The 21,431-nt window shown below is 35.2% G+C and overlaps 1 protein-coding gene across 10 annotated transcripts in view; it reads left to right on the top strand.

Moving 5' to 3' along the window:
• CCSER1 (coiled-coil serine rich protein 1) overlaps positions 1 to 21,431 on the top strand; it is a 682,619-nt gene that overhangs the window by 120,027 nt on the left and 541,161 nt on the right. For all 10 annotated transcript variants that reach the window (XM_072037037.1, XM_072037036.1, XM_027455716.3 and 7 more), the window contains one exon: positions 974 to 1,161. In XM_072037037.1, the coding sequence (XP_071893138.1) occupies positions 974 to 1,161 (188 nt within the window). The remainder of the gene's footprint in view (positions 1 to 973; positions 1,162 to 21,431) is intronic.

The raw sequence follows: 21,431 nt of genomic DNA, 5'->3' as shown, positions 1-21,431 counted from the left end.
AGGTATAGTATAAGTAGTTATATATTTTGCCAACAGGCTGTTCGGACCAATTGGTTTTGCTATAACAGTATTTAAAACCAGGTGCAAATGTAAAATAGTTTTGTGCATGTTTTGGCAATAGATACTTTCTTTTCCATGGTAAATCTCATAGTAGATTTTATTGATAGATTACAAGGTTTGTCATGTCATACATTTTTTAATATATGCTTATATATTTTTAAGTGGTATGAACCTTTTTGAAAAGCCATTGAGGAAATGTTCTCTTGCAAAAGGCAAAAGAATGTTTTTTTTTTTTTTTTTTTTTTAATGTTACATCTATTATGCTATCATGTTTTTCTCTTTTCCTCATCTCTAAATTTTCCTTAACACTTCAAAATGTAATTTTCTCCTCTTTTCCAATATGTTATTGTTTAAAAGGTGTTGGGGACTGGGATGCAACCTGAATGCTGTGCTTTGAGAGCACAGATACAGAGCTGATGTGGGAAGGCCAAAGAGAAACTAAAACCTGTATGCATCAGGATGCTATGCGCTGGAAACAAAACTGTGAACTGGCCCTAAAAAAAAAAAGGGCTTGGCTTAGGACAGGATAAGGCAGGCTGGGTTTTTGCACCATGGAATCAGTGATAGTTTCTCTGGTGGATTTTACTGTGAAGAAATTCCTAAGTGTCCAAGAATGAGAGGAGAAAGGAAGGAAAGTGGCAAAAATCCCACTGGATTTGTTAAAGAACTGTGGGCTGGGCTGTAGCATGCTGAGCACGTGAGTCAGCAGGAGCTGAGCAGTTAGCAGGTGGCCCAGATTGCTTTGCCTAGCTAAACAGGATCTGCTTTCTACAGAACACGTAAGAAATTATTCTTACTTTTTTACGATTACTATTCAGTGGTAAACATTTAAAGCAAAGCGCTGTTCTTCCTAAGAAAATTTTTGTAGAGAATAATTCTCTGTAATGATTGGTGATTGTTTGTCTATTTGTAGTTGATCTTGCCAATAGCTTCAGTCCGTACCGAGATGGCAGATTTATTGAGAAGCGACTGAGGTCCTCTTCAGAAGGTACTGCTGGAAGCAGTCGGCTGATCATAAAACCAAAGGATGGAAATTCAGAAGAGCTTAACAGCCTACGGAAGCAGAGAGCAAGCTCATCTTCTTCAAAAATGAACAGCATGGTGAGTTTATTCTCATATACGTGTTTGTTTGTTTGTTTTTTCCACGATAAGCGTAACTATACTAAGCATCGACTTCACAAGTAATAGATGGTAATAAAAATTAAAAAAAAAAAAAAAAAAAAAAAAAGCCAGCTCAGGCTTCCAAAATGTGGCAAAATGTGGTCTAGGCTAAGCTACAGAGATTAAAAAACAAAAACAAAAAAAACAAAAACATTTGTTTTCCACAATGTGACACTGAAAAGATTTGTCTATTTCCTGTGAGGAGGCTGAAGTCATGCTTTGTTGATTTGCCTGGGATATTACAAGATTCAGACCAGAAGTTTTGTAGAGAGGAAGTTGTTGGTGAAGAGGCTCATTATGGAAAGCTGGTCACAAGGTTCAGTGCTTTCACACTGAGTACAAATTAAGGATGAAAGGAAAGGTTCACTTCTGAGAACCCTTGAGAATGCCTAGGACTAGGAAATCTAAGACAGATCAGATCACTGTGGGAGAGTACTTCTGAAACCTCTTCTGGTGAAATAATAATAGAAGTAACTGACTGACAAGTATGTGCCTTCCTATACCCAGCAAGAAAAAATGTTTTAAGATGAGTGTAATTTATAAATATGCATATGCTCTCTAGTGAGAGAAAAAGAAGATACTAAGGTTGAACATTGACAGCAGTGGTATCTACTCTTCAGTTTATGGAAATCACTAAAACAAGTTTTACAGTTATTATGAGTTTTAAGTATTTTATTCAACATGCTAACTGTAAAAAAAAAAAAAAAATCATTTTGCACTCATATTTGAATAGTGTTTACCACTGAAAGTAAAAAGCTGTAAGTTTTTTGCCCTTGTCCAGTGCTGCTAAACAGATATATAAATAAATGTGTTTTTTTCCTATTAAGGTTCACTTAATAGCAATTGTATTATAATGTTTTAGGACCAAACACATTCCTAAGAGACTCAGATGTGAACACAACTGCCTTTTCTAAGATAATTTTTTTGCAGTTTTTCAAAGATGTGAAATTAATTGTTGCAAACTGACATTAGATTTCCACAGCATGTTATTATGAAACAACATGTTCTTTTGATGTGGTTTTACAGACTAACACAAAAACTCAACAATTAATACAGTTACTTACGTAATGTTTATGTCTCTGTGCTACCTTGTCTGCCTTCAAAGGTAAGGAATATCCTATCTCTCTCTCACCCAAGAAGCCAAGGAAGGCTAAACTTGTCTTCCTGTGTCAGATTCATCCATACTGGTTCTTGGTTGGTAATTTTAAAATAGGTCCCTAGATACTGAAATGATTTAGCATGAATTCTCCTTAGGAAAACTGTGTCAGGAAAATGTGATTTGGGGTTTTCTCAAAAGCATGTGAAATTTGTCTTTGGTCGTGGTAAATCTCACCCACATGTAAGTTAGTCAGCTAAACCCTTGCTCATGTTCAACACTGCTCTGGATGGCAGGAGAAAATTACATCAGTACTGAAGGTATTCATGCTATGTCTGGCCAAGGTAAACAGGAAAACAGGTTTCCTGGTTTTCCAGGTAAACTGGAAAACAGGTTTTCCAGTTGTACCAGTGTCCTTAAGTATTAGTCACTACATCTGCCTTTTTCCCTCTTTTCTAGATTGCTGCCAGCTTGTCAGACGTGGTAGTAATGTAAAGCAAAATTTATGTCAACAACAAAAAAACAAACAAAAAAAACCACACACCTGTTTTCTTTTTTTAATAAATCCACTGAATTATTACACACAGAGATGCAGGATGGAAATAAAGATGTAGAATGACTAAAAAGTAGAAAAATAATTTGTGCTATTAAAGTGTATAGGTACAACATGTTTATTCAGTAAGTTCATATCCAAATATCACTGAATAATATCTTATTTTTCAAAACCAGAACACTGTGACATTTGAAGCTCATGTTTCCATGTAGGCATACAGGGCATTATGCAGGCATAGTTTCTGCCCTAAAAAGCTCATTAACCTTGGCTCAAGCCTTTAAATACTATTTGGGTCATCAGGCCCAAGCTATTACGCAGATCTTTGTATTTATTTAAATACTAGACAGAACCGATGTATTAACTTCATTATATTTAGTCCTGTATTAACGATGCAACTGGGAAGTGACAACACTGTAGCAACTGGAAAAAAGCAAAGTGAACATGGGATGGTTTTTATTTTATTTTTTGTTCATGTTTTGCGTATGAAATCCACATTTTTCGTTGTTTGTTTTAACTTTCCTTAGCAATATTGTCCACAGATTTGCTAGAATTTGTTTGTGCTTATTTGTATTTCGGTCACAGACCAAGAACTTCACCCTCATGAGTGAAAGTAAAGTTCTTCCTGTTTTCCCCCCAATAAATGCAGCTACCATCTTTCTATACTAAGAGAAATGCTAAATGAAAGATTTTATATTTAAAAAATGAGATTTAATGGGAAGGAAATAAAAACACGGAAGGCCAAAAAAATAGCAGAAATTCAAAAAAGGAAAAGGAATTAAAAATGAAACAAATTAAATGTTCATAATAATAATACAAAGCTAAAGAGAAAAAAGGCCTCTTCAAACTACTTGTCACAAGCAATTAATGTTTAACACCACAGTAGCAGCCTGTTGCCAGTGAACGATCGTAATGAAGAATAAATACTAGGTAAAGAATTGGAGTTGCTAAACCAAGTATTATTAAAAACCTTAACCTAACTTTCTTGTTTGCCTAGAAAATCATTAATCACTCTTCTGTAGCTATTCATATTCATTTTCACTTCTGGAAGAAAATTAAAGGTTCATGTGAGATTCCCTGGGTTTCCCTGAGGAGGGCAGCGTTGCTATTCAGTTTGCTTCCGTGGCACCAAGCAGTAGTAGCTGTGGATACTGGTATTCTGGCATTATCCAGAAGTCATGTTATGATGAAGAAGCTTTGTAGCCTGTCAAATACCCTTTCCTCACAAACTGAAGAAAGTCTTCCAAGACTGTTTGCTTTCTTTCTTGTTGGCATAAAGCATGGGATTCTTCTGCTGACTGCCTGGAGGGAATCAGGAGCCAGATCTGAGGGGATACCAGATTTTTACAGGAGATGAAGAAAAAAACAAAACAAAACAAAAAACACAAACAAACAAAAAAACAACACACAAACAAACAGATTACATTTGAGAAATTGTTCTTTCTCCTAAAGAATTCACTCAGCATAGTATTCTTGTTTGATCAGTACAACAGGTATAATAGGTAAAAGCTTAAATAGGTGGATCTCCCACTGTATGTGTAAAACCTATAAAGAGAGTCACCAGCTCCCCAAAGAGTGGCATTATTTACTTTCAAAACCTCGCAAGTGAATTAATCTTGATGAGAGCAATGCAAATATCGTGCAAGGAAAAAAAAAATTAAAATAACTTTGCAAATGTGCCAACTTTATAGCAATGTAAATAATGAACTGAAGCAGATGCATGAGATTAACTGCTCAGATTACTTATTATGTGTGTTTTCATCAGAATAAACAGTTTTGAAGCAGTCATTCTTGCAGTGACTGATTTATGCCACAAGATGTCAGTATTTCACTAAAAATTGTTTTAAACTTCAGTGTTCCCTAGTTACACAAAAGGTGAAAACTGAAATTCAGGACAGATTTTTTGGAACACTTTGAAACTGATTAGTCCGTGCAGGATAATAAAATATTTTCAAATGCGCATGGCTAACATGGATGAGAGGTTTAAAGAGGTTCATATTTCTATAGAAAATCTGGTCATTAAAATGTTAAGTTATCAGTTACAACTTTAAATATTTAGACATAAGATAGAGACAATTGGCTACGGCTATCCTTCTTATTCTCTATTTAAGTTCCCTTTCTTTTCCAATGTGTAAGATTGGAAAATATAAAATACACAAGAAAGAAAGAAGGAAGGAATTATGGAAAGGAGGCAAACAGCCTGGTAAAAGACATGAATGACCTGAAATACGCAGACCTGCAAGACTAATGGAAAGAACATAAATCTGGGAAGTTGAAATGTAAGAAAGAATTAAAACAACCACACTGAAAATTATGATCAAACCGCCAAATCAGTGTGAGTAAATTCTTTAAGAGCATCAGGGAACAGATTACCAGGTAAAAAATAAAGAATTAATGTGCTGGAATACTTAAAATTAACAGTAGAAATTGAGGTGAGTGTAAGCAACAAAATAATCCATCACTTTTAAGAGTAGTATTTGATGTGGAAATGTGACTACCCAAAATATCACCTTTACCAGTAATAAAAGACAAAACCGAACAAATGAAACAAACAAACAAACCAAAACAATAACAAAACATGGAAATTGCTGTTTAAAAAATAATAATAATAAAAAAGAAAGTGCTGATAAAGATTTTGAAAGGCCAACTTAAATTACAGTCAGTTGTTAAAACCAAGTAGTCCTAAAGGGAGATGTGGAGGAAAATAGGTGTACATTGTACAAGTTTTAAAAAAAGAAAGTTCAGAGGACAGTTGGAGTTCTTAGACTACAGCGACCAACATGTGAGCTATTCTGTGCTACAAACATGTTTTCATTCTATCTAGAAAGAATAGAAACGTGGCTGTATGTGTGCAGTGGAATGAGACAATACACTTATGTTTGGCTCTGACTGATCTGCCTTTTTGTCTCTGTGGCTCTGCATTACACAAAAAATATCTGGCCTTCTTTGCAACTGCTCCCTTGTACACACTTACCTATCAGCATATGCGCTGCCTCAAATGGACCTAATTTTTCTGCTTTTTCCTCTCTCAGTGAGGTAAACATTACTACATTTACTCGAAGGTAAACATTATCAGTGGTCTTTGCATTCTGCAGGCCCCCATTTTTCTGGGCTTTCCCTTGGGCACAGTTTTTTCTCCAGTTTCTCATATTTCAATGTTGTCTGAACATTGCAAGTTTTTCATTTCTGAAATTGAGATATGAGTTTTCATCCTTGTAGGTAAAAAAAATAAATACGTTTGCCCTCTGTTCTGCATTCTTCTTTAGCCTCAGGCAAGGCAGCCTTGCCTACTTGTGTCAGTCCAATTAGAACTGTACAATTTATTTTTCCAGATTGTGGCTTTGCATCTTTTCCATGATTCCAATGCATTAGATAAGAAAAAGTGTGTTTCCAGTTAAACAACTTTTATGGCCTAAAGTAACTCCAGCTTTTTTTTTTTTTCTTCAGCTTAAACAGTGATGCAAACCTTCATTGCCCACTTGTCCAAGTATCAAATGGTTCATGCTTTCTCCCACCCTACCTACCATTGACTAGAGTAACTGCAGTTGTCATGAAACTTTCTTCACTTCTATTCCTTTCACTTAACCTTTTGCCTTGCTTAAAAATGACAACACAATATTGAACTAAGATCATTTACCAAGATGCACACTGGCACTGTGTTTCTGAGGATTTTTTGTTTAATCATCCAGTGCTAACACTTCAGCAGAGTCCCCTTTTCTTCGTGTTTGCACTATGCTTATTACATAGGGATGCTTTGAGTATCCAGTGTCTTAGTAAATATATCTATGATATACAAATATGCAAAAAAAAAAAAAACCACATTGGAATACAAAAACCTGTGTTGGGACCATTTTATGAGCTGTTTATAAGCTATTGCAGGCTTCCATTTGATAATGGAAGGGGTTGAATTAAACAGCATGGCAAGCTGATCAAAAGAATTGATTACCTCACTGTATTTAGCACTGATCACCTTTAATATCGTATGCAGTTATGGGCTCCACAATATAAAGAAGATATTAAGGTACTTGTGCCTTGAGGAGGGCAACAAAGCTGGTAAAAGGGCCGGAAGACATATCCTCTAAGGAGAGGCTGGGAACACTGGGTTTGTCAAGCTTGGAGAAATGGAGGCTGAGAGGTGACCTCATTGCTCTCTGCAGCTTCCTGAGGAGGGGAAGTGAAGAGGGAGGTGCTTATCCTTTCCCCCTGCTATCTAGTGACTGGACACATGGCAGTGGCTCAAAGCTGTGTCAGCAGAGGTTCAGACTAGACATCAGGAAAAATATTTCTAGCTAAGAGAGGACTCTGACACTGGAACAGGCTTCCTAGAGAGGTGGTAGGTGCCTCACGGCTGCCTATATTTAAGAAGCACTTAGATTATGCTCTTAATGGGTTAGCCCTGAAGTAGTAAATTAGTTGTACTTGATGATCTTTGTAGGTCCCTTCCAGCTAAAACTATTCTATTCTAAGTGCTCATGCTCTGAGAATGTCAGCTAAATGTGCAAAATTAAGGATTGACAAATTTAGTGTAGAGAGGGCTGTCTGAAACTTTGGAAGGACATGACAAAGGTAAATGATCGGCACAGGAGTAGCAAGGTACCATCAAAAGAAATACTAATTACAAGTATTTGACATTTCTGATGTAGCCTGGGACGGAGCAGAATGGTAAAAACACAGGACACTTTAATGGAAATGTGTTCTACATTCCAAACAGGAACCATATTTGTGATAACTATCGCTTGTTAGCAGCTGGTGTCTGCATTTTGTTTAGATGTCCTGAATATTCTGTTCATTCACTTTAATTGGGTTATTTGGGGTACCTTAGCAACTAATAGTCACATTCCTAGTGTACTTTAGAAATAGCCCTTGTTATCGAAGAGCAGTTCTCCAAGTCACTGTATTCAGATCTGTCCTTGCCTTTGATATTGTACATTATGAAGTAGTATTGAAGTCTGAAAACTCATGAATGTGTGATAGCTTTGTTTTTAGTGTTTCCCAAGTAATCTTATTATCAAGCATCAGTTGTACTCCAGTTACTACATCATGAGAAGCAAAAAGATACTGTGCCCCTATGGACTTTGCTGAATGTACATCTGAGGTTGCTAGAAGAGTGAAGGAATGAAGGCTAAAATACTTTTCTATTTTTCTCTTCTCTGTGCTGAATAGTAATCATGTTTTCTAGTGTCTGGTGAAGCACTGAGCATGGGTAAAACTGACTTGGCTGGTAGTCTAGAGAAGATTGAAATGATTTTCCTATTCACTCCAAGTTGCTTCTACCTGATTTTCTTCCACTTTTTATTTTCTCCCTGACTGTGGACCTGACCTTCTGCTTCACACCTTCTGACAGTCTGTGCTGAGACCATTTGGAAGATGAGATTTTTAAGGCATCTCTGGCCAACACATAAGGTGGGAGATGCTGTAAAAATACATGAGTTGAATGGTTTATGAGTTACAGTGGGCAACCAGGAGACTTAAAAGTGGAGTTGAAGATGGTTGTTATTATAACCTGTAAAGGCCTGAGACAGCCCTATGGGATATACCACCTCTCCATCCACAGACCGGAGACACATTAATGTTTAATCTGTTAACAGCAGAATAACTTCTCTCTTGAAAGCCTGTGCTGGGAAGGCAGTGAATGAAAGATTATGGAGAGGATGTGAGTTTTCAGGGTTTCACTTCTAAAAAAACAAAACAAAACAACCTCCTTTTCCAGATATACCAAAAGTTTTTGGTTTTGTTTTTGTTTTTGTTTTTTTTTTAAAAAAAAAAAACATGAACCAGGTAAGCAAAATGTCTGTTCCTTTAATATCTTCTATACAACCTTCTTTAGAACTAACAAGGTTATGTTTTCTCTGAATAACCACAACCTGTTGTCAACTTGCCATACATGTATTATATCTAGTATCTGTGATGTTCGTACAAGTTCTTTTAATAGTTAAATTAGGCATTACATTTCCTTCTGTCATTCAGTTGTGATATTTCTGCTTAATTCAAACTAGTCTTTGCTATTTGAGAGGAATCTCCCTCTTCTCAAGGGAGAACACTTAGGAACATCAATTTTTATTGAACTGTTCAAGAAAGCCCTGTAAGGCAGCTGTTCGCCCTTCATGTGAAGTAGACTCGACAGCATGCGTTTATAACTAGCTTTGCTCTCATGTAACAAAATTTCCCCATTTGCAATGCATTTGACTTTTGCTTCCTTGTAGAAGGAAACTGTGGAAGCCACTTAAAGCAAGAAATGTTACGATCGTTTTCATAGTATAAGTGTTGTACAGTACTGTGTAAATAGGAATAAACTGCTGATTGTAGGTAAGCAGCAATTTATGTTCTTAATTTTGCACAGAGAAAATGCCTTTCATATACTGTTAGCATAAAAAGAAACTGGAAAGGGCAAATTGGGATTTAAGAATTTTGTCTATAATTTTTAGGTCAAGTCAACTAGAAGCTTTTCAGCTAAATACCCTATGGGAAATTAATGTCTGTAGTGTAATACTCATTTCTTAACATATTAAGAGCTTGTAAAAAATCAGATTGCAGTTGTTATACACTTTGAATTCATTCTTGAGATCAAGTAGCTAACTGAAATTAATTTAGATTTTACTTAATACTTACAAATGAATGTTCTATGCACTTTTTAAGGACACAATCATTATAGTCGAAGAAAAGGGTAAACTATTGTTTTAATGTTAGTACAAAATTTTCATTTGAATACAGTTATGTTAGTACCAATAAAAGGTAGAAGAAGTTATTAGCAATTGTACGTCCCAGAGTAATCGCAGTAATGGATGAATGTGTTGCTACATAGAGAATATAGAACAGAATTAGTTCAATTGGCAATGTGGTATTTTCTTTTTCTTTTGAAGCTTTAATATGGAAATACTTGTAAGTATTGCCTGAATTAATTCACAGGGGACTGGGCTTTTAAAACTACAGATAGGTGTCCTCTGTAATGTGTTGTTTGTTTTTCTGTTTTCATGTTTTTGTGGAACGTTGAGCTGTTTATCGAGACTCAGAAATGGAAGTGTAAAACACAGTGGATGGATTTTTCTCACACTTCTCTTTTAGTCTCACTACATCCCACTAACATTTTTGCCTGTTAATGTGAAGAGGGAGCTTTTCCCGAGCCTGCTTATCTTTTAGAATTGGTATTATTTTTTAGGATTTCTTTCTCTGCACGGAGATCTGGTTGTGTATTAAACTATGCAACAATGATTGATGCTGTTTAAACAACTATATATTTGTTAGGCCAAAGAAGTCTTGTTCTTTTTCTATTTTATTCAGACTTCTACATTTTACTTTCCTATTCATCATCACATTTTCTGTTATCACATATGCTGAGTGCAGGCAAATACTGTAGCAATATTGTTATGTAGTGTGGTTGAAAAAAAAACATTCTATTGTCTTCAGTCTGTGCATGCAGGCTACTGAAATCTGGATGTCACCACCTATGTGTCCAAAGAGACAACTCAGTTTGGTGAAGACCTTTATCTTCTGTTTGGTGTCTCTCACACTCTGAAAATGTGGGTGAGGACAGGGTTTTACTGTGCATTAAACAGTTTTCTGGCAAATCTAATTGATGGTCCCTACCAACTATTGCAATACTTAAATTGGTAGTAGGAGTGGGACACAGTCAGCAAGTTTTGAGGGTGACTCTGGAGTTTGCATGGTCCTAAGCCTGAGCTCAAAACAAGGTCAGCTAGGATTCAGGGTGAAAAAGGGTGGGTGAGTGGGTGGGAAAGTCCCATTTCCCTCTTTTCCTCTTTCTCAGTGTAGTTGTGACACAAGTCAGGAGAACTTGGGAGTTGTTATTGATGGAGACAGGCTATGTGACTTTGTAATGTTGTGTGGTTGATTGGATCTTTATATTTCAATGACTACACTTGGATTTTAAATGACAGACAGGTCATTAAGCAATGAGTAAAATAATTACATGAAAAAATCTTTCTATCTGTTATTTGTGTTAGAAAAAAATCCTTCTTAAAAAAAGAAGGTAAATGATTTTAATTACTACTATGCACTGGAAGACTACCATCACATCTTTATTTTGAGGCAAGCCTTTAGCACTAGCAGGTTAGCTTATCCAAGTAAATTTAACCAAATACAGTAGGAGAATTGAAATTATCATGAAATTTCTCTAAAGGTGACAGTTAATAAACATATTATTCACTAGAGCTGAAGTTTATGACTAGTGAATATAAATTAAAGTATTTAATAATAATAATAATAAAAAAAGCAACAATACCCTAATTTCCACTCAGATTTTTGAAAATAAATCAGAATACATAGCTCAGAATAAATATGGTATTGTTTTCTCCCAGACAATTCAAGGTAGGGTGCTTCCATGCTTTTGACCTCTTTGATTGATAAAGAGAATGTAATGGGGGAAGAAATTGAAATGTTATTGGGTCACTTGTTTGGTCATTATTTCTGCAGTCCTTGTCTTGCCAGTGTGCTACTGGAGGCAATCCTAGATGATCCCTGGGTTAAGAACATGGCACTGGCTGGAAAATTAGATGCAGACCCCAATGCTTGCCGTCTAGAATGTTTTCTGATTTAGAGTCAAGTGAATGCTAACCCATTAAAGACTCAGGATCACATTTTGCACAGTATATTACTGATAGATATATGGAAATTAGGTTTGGGAGTCCAGGTTAATGCACCTTGTAAAGGATGAGCAGGCAAAAATATAATTAAATCCTTCAAAAAAAGGAATGAAGCATAGGCAAATTTATTTATTTTTTTATTAGTTTTTGCTTGGGAGATTGTTTTCTGTATTCATGCCATTGCCATTCACTCAGTAAAGCTCATAAAATTCATTGAAATAATATAGGCCCGGTGAATAGTTTAATATCTTTCCTTCTGAACTTTCGTAGCTCACTAGATGGATGTTTTATATAAAACAACAACAAAACACCTAAACCAAACACACACACACACACACAAATATACACCACATACTTTTCTGAAACTTTTGCACTTTAAATTCAGGACAAAAGTCTATATTTTTGTAATTGAGTTTTTGATAAAATAAAGATATATTTTGAACTTTTTGTACTTTAGGAAGCTTTCCCAAAGTTTTCTGATCTTGAAGAATTTTAGTGTTAGATAATTGTCTGGGATTTCCAGTTACGTAAACAGACTGTAAATCTGTTATGATTCAGAGCTGATGGGCAGTCAGAGAAGCATGCCACTTGAGAGCTAGTTAGTAATAATAGAGCAATGTTAGTTTGTAATACAGTGGATCAATTCATTGTATGTTTATTTAAAATCCATTTTTGATACCAAAGAAAACTTGGGGTGGAGAGTTAAAATGTTTAGAAACAAGTCTGCTTTAGGATCTTGAACATCTGTGATGGGAAGGAGAGTTTTAATCAATCCAAGACTACTGGAAGATTGTTCACCGAAGTCTGCTTCTGTTTGCTCAGACTGAGATAGCTTGGACAAAAAGGAGGGCTTCAATTTTTCTTACTCAATTTTGTTTTTTATTTGTATGCATGTTTTAAGTTACTCCCACATACCCACCCTGTTATATCTGATCTTGTAAAGTAGACAGCAGTGTAGCAGAACTCATGTTGTCTGCTAAAAATGACTCCTACAAGATTCTTCACTGGGTAACTTTTTGGAATATATTACAGGAAATTAGGCTAGTTGTGACTGTTCCATAAATCAGAAGTTTGCATTTGCATGAAAAGTCTCCTGTCATCTTTTTTGGCATGTTGCAGTTGATAAAAGTAAAACCCACCAGTTTTGACTTCATTATTCTAACCTAAAATGATCAAACTCTAAGCATTTTGAATATATTTTGAAGAAATTATCTTAAAATAAGCATCATGAAATAAGTGTTGTGCAAAGTAAAATGAATAAATAGTGGGATGGAACACTTACTGAAATGAAATTGTCTTTATAAATCTGCAGACTTGGCAGACTTGTATCTTGGCAGACTTTTGTCTTTACAAATCTGCAGACTGAAGTGGATGAAGTGGAAGTGTGGGAAAGTGAGAGAACTGATCCAGAAAGGAATGGGGAGGATAAAGAAAAGTTAGGACTTACTGGAGGATGGGCTATGTTCCCACTGAAAAATGGGCAGGATTATCAAGTGCTGATAATAAGAGCAAAAGTGCTGACGGTAAGAAAACTGGGACTAGGTAAGTGGTGGAGTTAACAGGGTAATGTTCTCTGCAGGTAATGTAGCAAAGGAAATGGTTAGGCATCAGAAAGGAAGGAAGTTTATAGAACTTAGGGTTTGTGGTGCCTCTGAAAGTAAGAGGATGGGAAGTCAGTCAATAGAAGCAGCTGGAGAGAGTGGAGAAGCTTTTATTATTTTATTTATTTATTGATTGTAATTTACACAGGAATTGAGAACAAGAAACTAAGAAGGTCAAGAGCTGACAGAAATGGTTGCCAAGAAAAATGTGTAACCTTGTAATTGCCTAAAATACTGAAATCTAGGGGTTAGTTTTATTTTCTATAAATATTCTCTCTAAAGAACATTGTTCATAGGAAATTAAGACAGCTCGTTAAATATGCTTTGTTGGCAATGAACTGTCAGACATTTCTGAAAGAGGAAAGAAATAGAATTTTCCTGCTGTAAATGTGGCACTGTGCATGGCAGTAGATGTCTCTTCGTATTTTAGTTAGTCACATTTTAAGAGATTTTCCTCCAGACTAGAATAAGAAGGTTTTTTTTTTCTGTTCTCTTTAATGACGCATGACATGGAAAACATTTTGATCTTGTTATCAAAGCTATGTCTTTTCTTTGAAAGACTTTCCTCTTTTTCAGGCTCATATAAGGTAAAGAAAAAAAAAAAGAATATTTTTGCATCTTGATAAATAGAAATTTATGCCTATAATTTTCATTCATGTTTATTGATAAAAGTTAAAGTGCAAGGTATCCACAGCACTGTTACCTTTCTTCATTTTGTTAATTTAAATCTTCATACAATATAATCTTCTGTTATGACAATTTTATGACAATTATGCTTTTTTCAATAAATCACAATATTTCTTGTTCTGTATCATTTGTCCTTTCACCTGTTGTTCATGAGACACATGATGTGACTGTTTTCACGGCTGTTGTTTAGACTCCACCTTTCTGTTCCTTAGGTTACAGGCATGTGACACAGAAAATAGTATTTTTCTTTCATCTGTGATTAAGGCTTATGTTATGAATTGATTCCCGAAATGATTTGGCATTCTTCAGGGCAATATTTAAAAATGGTAGTGCAACATGTTAAAGTGTACCTATGAATAGTTTCAGAGCAAGACTGAGGCTATATTAAGTGGATTTAGACAAAGAGGGGGAATAAATGTAGAGACTGACAATTGGTTAAGGACAGAATTGTATACAAGAGAACATATACCTGCAGATAGAAAAGTAAGCTTTTGAAATGATTTATTTATTTTTTTTAAATTAATCAATACTTCCAAGGGAATTACAAAAAGATGTGTCACCTGTTTATTCATACCATATTCTTGCTGTTTTAGCACTATGCTTCTCATCTTCTGCCTGATAATGTAGGAAGAGAAGATTAATAAAGGAAATTCATAAAGAATAATGGCTGGTCTTCAGAAGCTGTTCAAGTCCAGGGACATGTTAAAGATCTGTTTTTTATGTAACATAACCTATACTTAATGTGAAATAGTTCTTATTTAACCACAGTGTAGAATGCAGTTTGACTTGTTTTTATGCTTTTAAAATATTTGATTGAAATAAGTTAAATATCTCTGTTTCAAGTGCCGAAATATTCATGCTGCTTTTCAGGTTCCTAGGAGTAGAAAGGTAGCAGAAATAAAATAAATTCCACAAAATGGTATAGTTTAGTAACAAAATATGATCAGAACTGGCAAATTTATGTTAAGTAGGTGTTACTGAGTTATTGTGAGTTTATATATTCATAAATATGCATATATTCTTATTTTTCTCTACAACTTTGTGTAGCTCAACTCCAAAAGCAGTCCTCTTTTTTTTTTTTTTTAATCTTCATTTTCACTGTATTTAAAACATAAATACTTTCAGAATGCTAAGTTTTCTTGTATGCTAAGAATTTTGCATATGTATCATGAAAGTGCTTCAGGATTTCAAAATGTATGTCTTCCTAATGTTCCTTGCATGCATTAGTTGTGTTGCATGAGTTTGTTTAATATATTGAATGAAAGAAAGTGTTTGCATCCTATTGTACTCCTTACAAAAAATATTTTTAATGATTGATGAATACAGAGGGAAATGGCTGGGATTTGTTCCTTAATGTTTCATTTTTATCCAAGTTCAATTTTGGGGTCACCTTTCAGTATTTCTAAAATAAGAACAACATGGAAAATTAAAGTGTCCTTATTACTTTTCTGTGCCTAAATGCAAAATTGTGGGTAAAATAATCTATTGAAAAGTGAGTAGTGATGCACAAAGCTTATTTGTGCAAATGAAATCTTCAGAATAGACAGATTTAGGATGGGGGTTTCTGAATATCAGGTTCTTCATTGCATGTATTAGGCTCTGGTAAGTTGAAGCATTGAATCTCAGCATGTTGGTGTCTTTGTGAGGTTTTTATTTCCAAAAGATACAGATACATGAATACAAGTCCTGAACTTGAGTTGAAAGGAATAGTCAGCCGTTCAGCCATGGTTCATGAATCACAGCAATTCTTGTTTTAATAACTTCAGTTGGGAAACTGGATGCCAAACTATTCTGAACTTGATGCTTTAAGTGGACTCAGCTGTCTACTGGAAGAACTTACAGGTGGAAAAGAATAGAACTGAGCAGGAATGCTTTGCTTTCTAACACAAGAAAGGAAAGCAACATTAATGCATGGTTTTGGTCTCGGATAGCATTCACCCTTCTATATAGTCTGCATGACAAAGGCAATTGTGGCATTATTAAATGGTATGAAGTGATACACTGATTTCTTGAGGCATATTTATTGCCGCACTGTAGGAGGTCTGTAAGGTCTATTAACTAGAGAAGTTCAAAGATACATGATGTTGTTCAATATTTATTTTTAAAAAATTCCATGCAGCAGGGTGTCTGATAAAAAGGTTTTAAGATCTTCTGTCTCGGTAATGCACATTTCAGTTTGTTTAATGGGGCTCTCTTTTTGGAGCTAACGCATGAAGCTGCCAATGCTAAATTGTTCATGAGCCTGGTTGTTGTCAGGAAAAAAAAATCAAAAAAAAAATCCTATGGGTAAATTAAAAACTGTTTCATGAATGCATGCTTTAATCGTTATGGCATGTTTTAAAAGTTGGTGAATAAATGCATTGTTCATTATTCTGTCTATTCGCTGTGATGGCAAACGTCATTTGTTTACTGAAAATAGAATAAACACTACATAGAGTCGATCCAGGGCTTTGTTCATGCTTAGAGTAGTTTGGCAAACAGAAAAGGAAGTTTCAGTTTTCATTAATTCTACATGTTCAAAGGTACAAAGATGCAGCTTCAGGCAACATTTTTGTATAGATGTACTGCAAATTATTTTCATATTCAGTCCTTTCACGGAAAGGATTAGCAGATCCTAACAGGAATTAGGATTTAATTTCAGACCTGTGTTCCATTTTGATATGCTGTTGCTAAAAGGAGATTTTGCACACTAACATTACAATACTTACATGCTAATAGGTATTTGTTAGGAATAGTTGTACTTATAAGAATAAAAAAATATGTAATGTAGGGCAGACCAAACTCATAAAAGTTTTGACTCTTATGAGTGTCTTCACAATAATGACAGGTTTGAATAAGACTAAACTTGTGTGTAACAATATTCCGGAGTATAAATTAAAAGGATGTATGTGTATGAATAGAAGAAAAAATAGTCTGCTATTGCGCAAGAGCCTGTCTTTTGTAGCTTTTTTTTTTTCTTAGCCTGTTGGAAATTCCTTTTATTTACAGTGTTTCTAGAGCAAAACCAGATTACTTTTGCATTTATTTGTACTTGTGTTTACTGAGATAGGAGGTGGTGCTGTCTCCAAGTAGAAGGCAAGTATCAGTGCATGTGGTTAAAAAACTTAAAAGAAGATGGGGTCACAGAAAAGAGAACAGAGCAATGGCGTGTGTGTATACAAGAGGTGATGCCAAACAGCTTCCTGTTGCATATGTAGCCAAAGCTTTTGACAGAAAAATATTAATGGATTTCTAGAAGCAGAAAGGATATTTAGATTCTCTGGCTAGACTCTCTCTCTCTCTCTCTTTTTTTTTTTTTTTTTTTTTTTTTAAGGTTATGTCATAAAACTCTATCAGTTACCTCTCTATAAAGGTCTATGTAACATTGAAATAAAGATACCAAAAGTATGAAGAAATGGAACAGCTACCTTTTTGCTTGCTAGGTTATTTAAAAGGCTTTTTTTTTTTCTTCTCTTTTTGCTTTTTTTCTTAAAAATCCTAACTTCTAAATTAATGGTAAATATACTTCCACCCATTAGGCCTCAGTTCATCTTCTGTAGCTACAATAAAGAACATCTTTTAGTATTTGGTGTTTTTCTGTCCATTAAAGTTGCTTGTAAATTGTAGACAAGGATACCTTCTTGATCTTTTCTCTTTTTCACTTGAACAGATTGAAATTTTAACATAGCTAAAGTGGAATATTTTGTGACTTCTGTTTCTATAGCTTTTTACTTGGCTGTATGAAGAAATGGTGGGGGGAAAAGTTGATTAAGCGGAAGCAAAATTTGATCTAGTGGAAGTTGTCCCTGTCTTTGGCAGGAGGGTATGAAATAGATGATCTTTAGGGTGTCTTCCAACACAAACCATTCTATGGGAAAAAAAAATACGTTTGATTCCAATAAAATAAATAATATCCGTGTACTCAAAATAAAATTAAAAAAATCTCTCAAGCATTTCTGAAAATAACTGATATCAAAAATATCCATTTTTGTCTTACTGTTGTATGGATGATAGCTGTAATAGCAGTGAGTATCTTAGTTCTGCAGAGTAAAATACCCTGCGCCTCCCAGGAAGATAATCCCTTTCCTGCAAAGCTTGTTGGCTTCGCCTAGATGTTACTCATGCAAATGATTTGAACATCTTGTCCCTCATTAAGCATTTTGCTTAGCGAAGAGAGTAGCTTTTTCGAAATTCATGCAGAACTGGCAATTTTCCAGTGTGGTAGCTGTTTTCTGTAAAGCCAATGCAACTATTTACGCATTAAAGAAAACAGCGTGTGGGCAGCAACACACATTTCATGTTATCAGCTGTAGTCACTGAAGTAGGAGTCCTGTGGTAGTTCAGTGGGATGACACATGAAGTTATTCCAGTATGTTACAGAAAAAAATGTGACTTCACATTTTCTTTGTTGCAGCTGTTCTGCTATTCTTAATGTTTTTCCAAGAGCTACATAAGTATTTTCCGGAAGGGTTGCTGATCATAACTGCTAATTTGTTAGCAATTAATTGAAAGGTATTCATTAGTTAATTCATGTATCATCCATTTTCACTGAATTACACAGATGTTGTGAAGAGGTATTTGTTCTCATCAAAGATGTGCTGCACTGTGGTGCAAACAGATGTGAACAATATAAGGAATGTATTTTATTAGTTTAATTGAAATGGAGGAAAAAAAATGAGCAGGCTTTTGGCACATAAATCCTTCAGGGGCTGTTCTTTAGGTATTATATAATTATCCTGGAAGATGTGTTTGTGTCCAGGGAACTTACCTGTTTTTTCTAGATATAAAATTGGTCCAGTAAGAAGAAATATTTCTTTTAATAAACCTCACCTCTCCTATATCTTCAGTCAATCATGGTTGCAACAGTTCTACTAATGTAGCTTTTTGTTTCTTATCTCCCCACTTCTATGTGCCAGCAGCAGACACAAGCAGAAGGTGGGGTATCTATTTTTTAAAATATGGAAAAGTCTGGAGTAGCAGAAATACATCATAAAACAAACAACAGCAACAACAACAAAAGTTTGATAAACTTTTTATATACCTAATGTTTACAAAGGTAATGCCATTGCTATTGCTCATCTCCCATTTCTTCATACTTATTTTGTTGATTTAAACAGAAGATCATGTCCTTCTTAATTTGACAGTTTCATCATTTACATTTTTAGGTAAAAGCTGCCAGGTTTTATTAGGGGGCTTAGCTCACCGGGGGATACTTGTGTTGTTTCCTCATGCTTGTCAAGTTCTTTTCTGTACAGTCATTAACTCAAACTGTCAGCCTCTGAAGTCCTCTTATAATGTTTGCACGTGAGGTGCTGCAAGAGGTGACATAAGCTAATAGAAGGTGTTGATGGTAACAGAAAATCTCGTTTGTGCATAGTGGAAGTGATGAGCTCAGGGACTTCTGCTTTGATTGTATTATAATTAACAATGCTTTGTGTATCTTATTGGGATAGCTTCAGAGACTGCTGCCATCATTGTGGCCATGTCTGACAGGTTCCTTCCCCTAAGAGATGTTAGACAGCAAGGAAGAACTGAGCAGGCATGCTATCTCTATGGGCTGATTGCAAGCTTTTCTGCTAATCATAGGCATGTCATTCATGGTTAGGAATCAAAACCCAGCCTTAAGCTTTACATTCTGGTTGTGGATGTCGTGGCTGTAGGCCTGTATTTTAAAAGCATTCATTTTATCTAGGAACAGTAGAAAAATTAGATAACCACAGGAATGAATGCTAAGAAGAGACCACAAAGATGGAACATTTATAATATATTGCCATATAAAAAGATGGATAAACTTTTTATGGCTTCTAGAGATGAAGTTTTCTGCACCAGATGTTGTTGAGAACCTGTAGGCTATTTGGTTTTATTTTGTTGTTTCTGATTACCTTTTTAGAGAGCAAAGACATAATCTACTGAATTTCTTATTGTGCTTGGCTGCCATTCTTTCCCTTTCCTGAAAAAAGGGCAACGTGTGAAGGGAGAGCTGTTTCTGTTGGGTAGCTAGCTCTGGTTATCTTGCATTTGCTTTGATTTGCACTGATGGTAAACTTGTTTAGTTCTCTTTCTGTGAACCCCAAAATGCTCCCCTCTACTCCTAAGAAACAAAAGTCCATGTCAGTGCACAAGAGAGACAGACTATTTACTGTCTCTTCAGGATCTGCGTTGGCCCCATAGATCTTCCTTATCAGACCTGTAACATCACTAAACCTGTTGTTTCTTCCATTCCTCATGCTTTTAACGTCTTGTAGGATTGAGGATTCTGACAGTAAACTATTTCCCTGGCTGCTTTTCCCATGTGGTTTGATCAAAGGCTTGATGAATTTGGCCTTAATGAAATGCTTCAAGGGTTTGGCATGAACAGCTTAATTCCTTCAGGGTTGTCTTGCAAACAGCAAGTGGAGTTTATTATATTTTGCATAGCTTCCCAACATTTCTCGTTTATATACTGAAGATTGCATCTCTGATTTTTATTGTGAGCAAGTCTTTGAGCCTAGAGCTAAAGGAAGAAAATATTCGGCTAACTCCTAAGAATATTTAATATTAACTCAAGGTTGATAAATAAATTACTCATATATTAGCCTTACTTGCATTGCATATGGATTTTCATGTTTTCTGATCTGACCAAACATCTCTTAGCCCTGGACATTTTTCCTCTGTGATTTTATATAACATGTATCTGGTAGGATCTGTTTGGTTACTTCTGAATGTACCACATGGTTACAGATTTCAGCTGGTAGCATTTCTCCTGTTGTCTCTCAGTCAGGTTTGGATAGCCAGATTCTGTAGTATCAGCTTGGTGTTTATTACTCGGATGTAAATATGAATACTCATTATGTAAATGAGACAGATTTTTCATTTCATCTATTTGAGCCAGTTTATACTGTTTGAGATCTAACTTGAGAGGCCTGTACACAACATTTCTCATTAAGTGGGAGTTGGTTTAATATTGCTAAATAAATACTCTATTTGCACAGCTTATAGAGGTCTTTTTCCTATACATACTGACTGGTGCTGCCATGTACAGGAGATGTGAGCCAGCATTTTCTTATGGAAATGTTTCTTTTATTTGCCGTGAGATTTTGCATCCCACAGTTGTCTTAGCCTTGTTGCTAAATGTTTCCAAAAACGTATCCCAAATCTTGGCTAGAAGGGTATTACAGGGCATCACAAACGGCTACAGCAAGTTGTTGAAAATAATTAGTTTCAGGTTTACATTTGATTTCCAAAAAGGTCTTTTGGAAAAGTGATTGGAGTAGAAGACAAAGGCTTTAAAGAGTGGGTGTAAGTCTGAAATTTCAGTGTCCTGTGCAAATCCTTAAAGATCTGGAAAACTGCCAGGCTAACTGCCAGACTTTTTTTTTTTTTTTTTATTCCAATAGTCATTCACATGGACAACATGTTATGGATGCTATGGGTAAGAAAATAATAAGCCTGTTACAAGCATATCTTCAAAATATTCAAAAACAGATTACTGGTTTATAAACTTCTTTAAGAAATTAAGTTCTATGTTTGCCTCTCAGTCAAATACAGATTATTCTGTGTTTTTCTAGTTTTGAGGCTCACTCAGTGCAGTTTCAGTATAATAGCTGATACCATAAGCTGAACTGATACTATAACCTGGATGTTGTTACTTCTTTTGGATTTTTTTTTCTTTGTTTTATTAAGGAGTCTATGAAAAGTCAGGCTTTCAGAAGATAATT

Source organism: Anas platyrhynchos, chromosome 4 (genome assembly GCF_047663525.1).
Source record: "Anas platyrhynchos isolate ZD024472 breed Pekin duck chromosome 4, IASCAAS_PekinDuck_T2T, whole genome shotgun sequence".
In the NCBI taxonomy this organism is placed as follows: domain Eukaryota; kingdom Metazoa; phylum Chordata; class Aves; order Anseriformes; family Anatidae; genus Anas; species Anas platyrhynchos.
The sequence above is the reverse complement of the archived record's forward strand: the minus strand, read 5'-3'. Positions and strand labels throughout refer to the sequence as shown.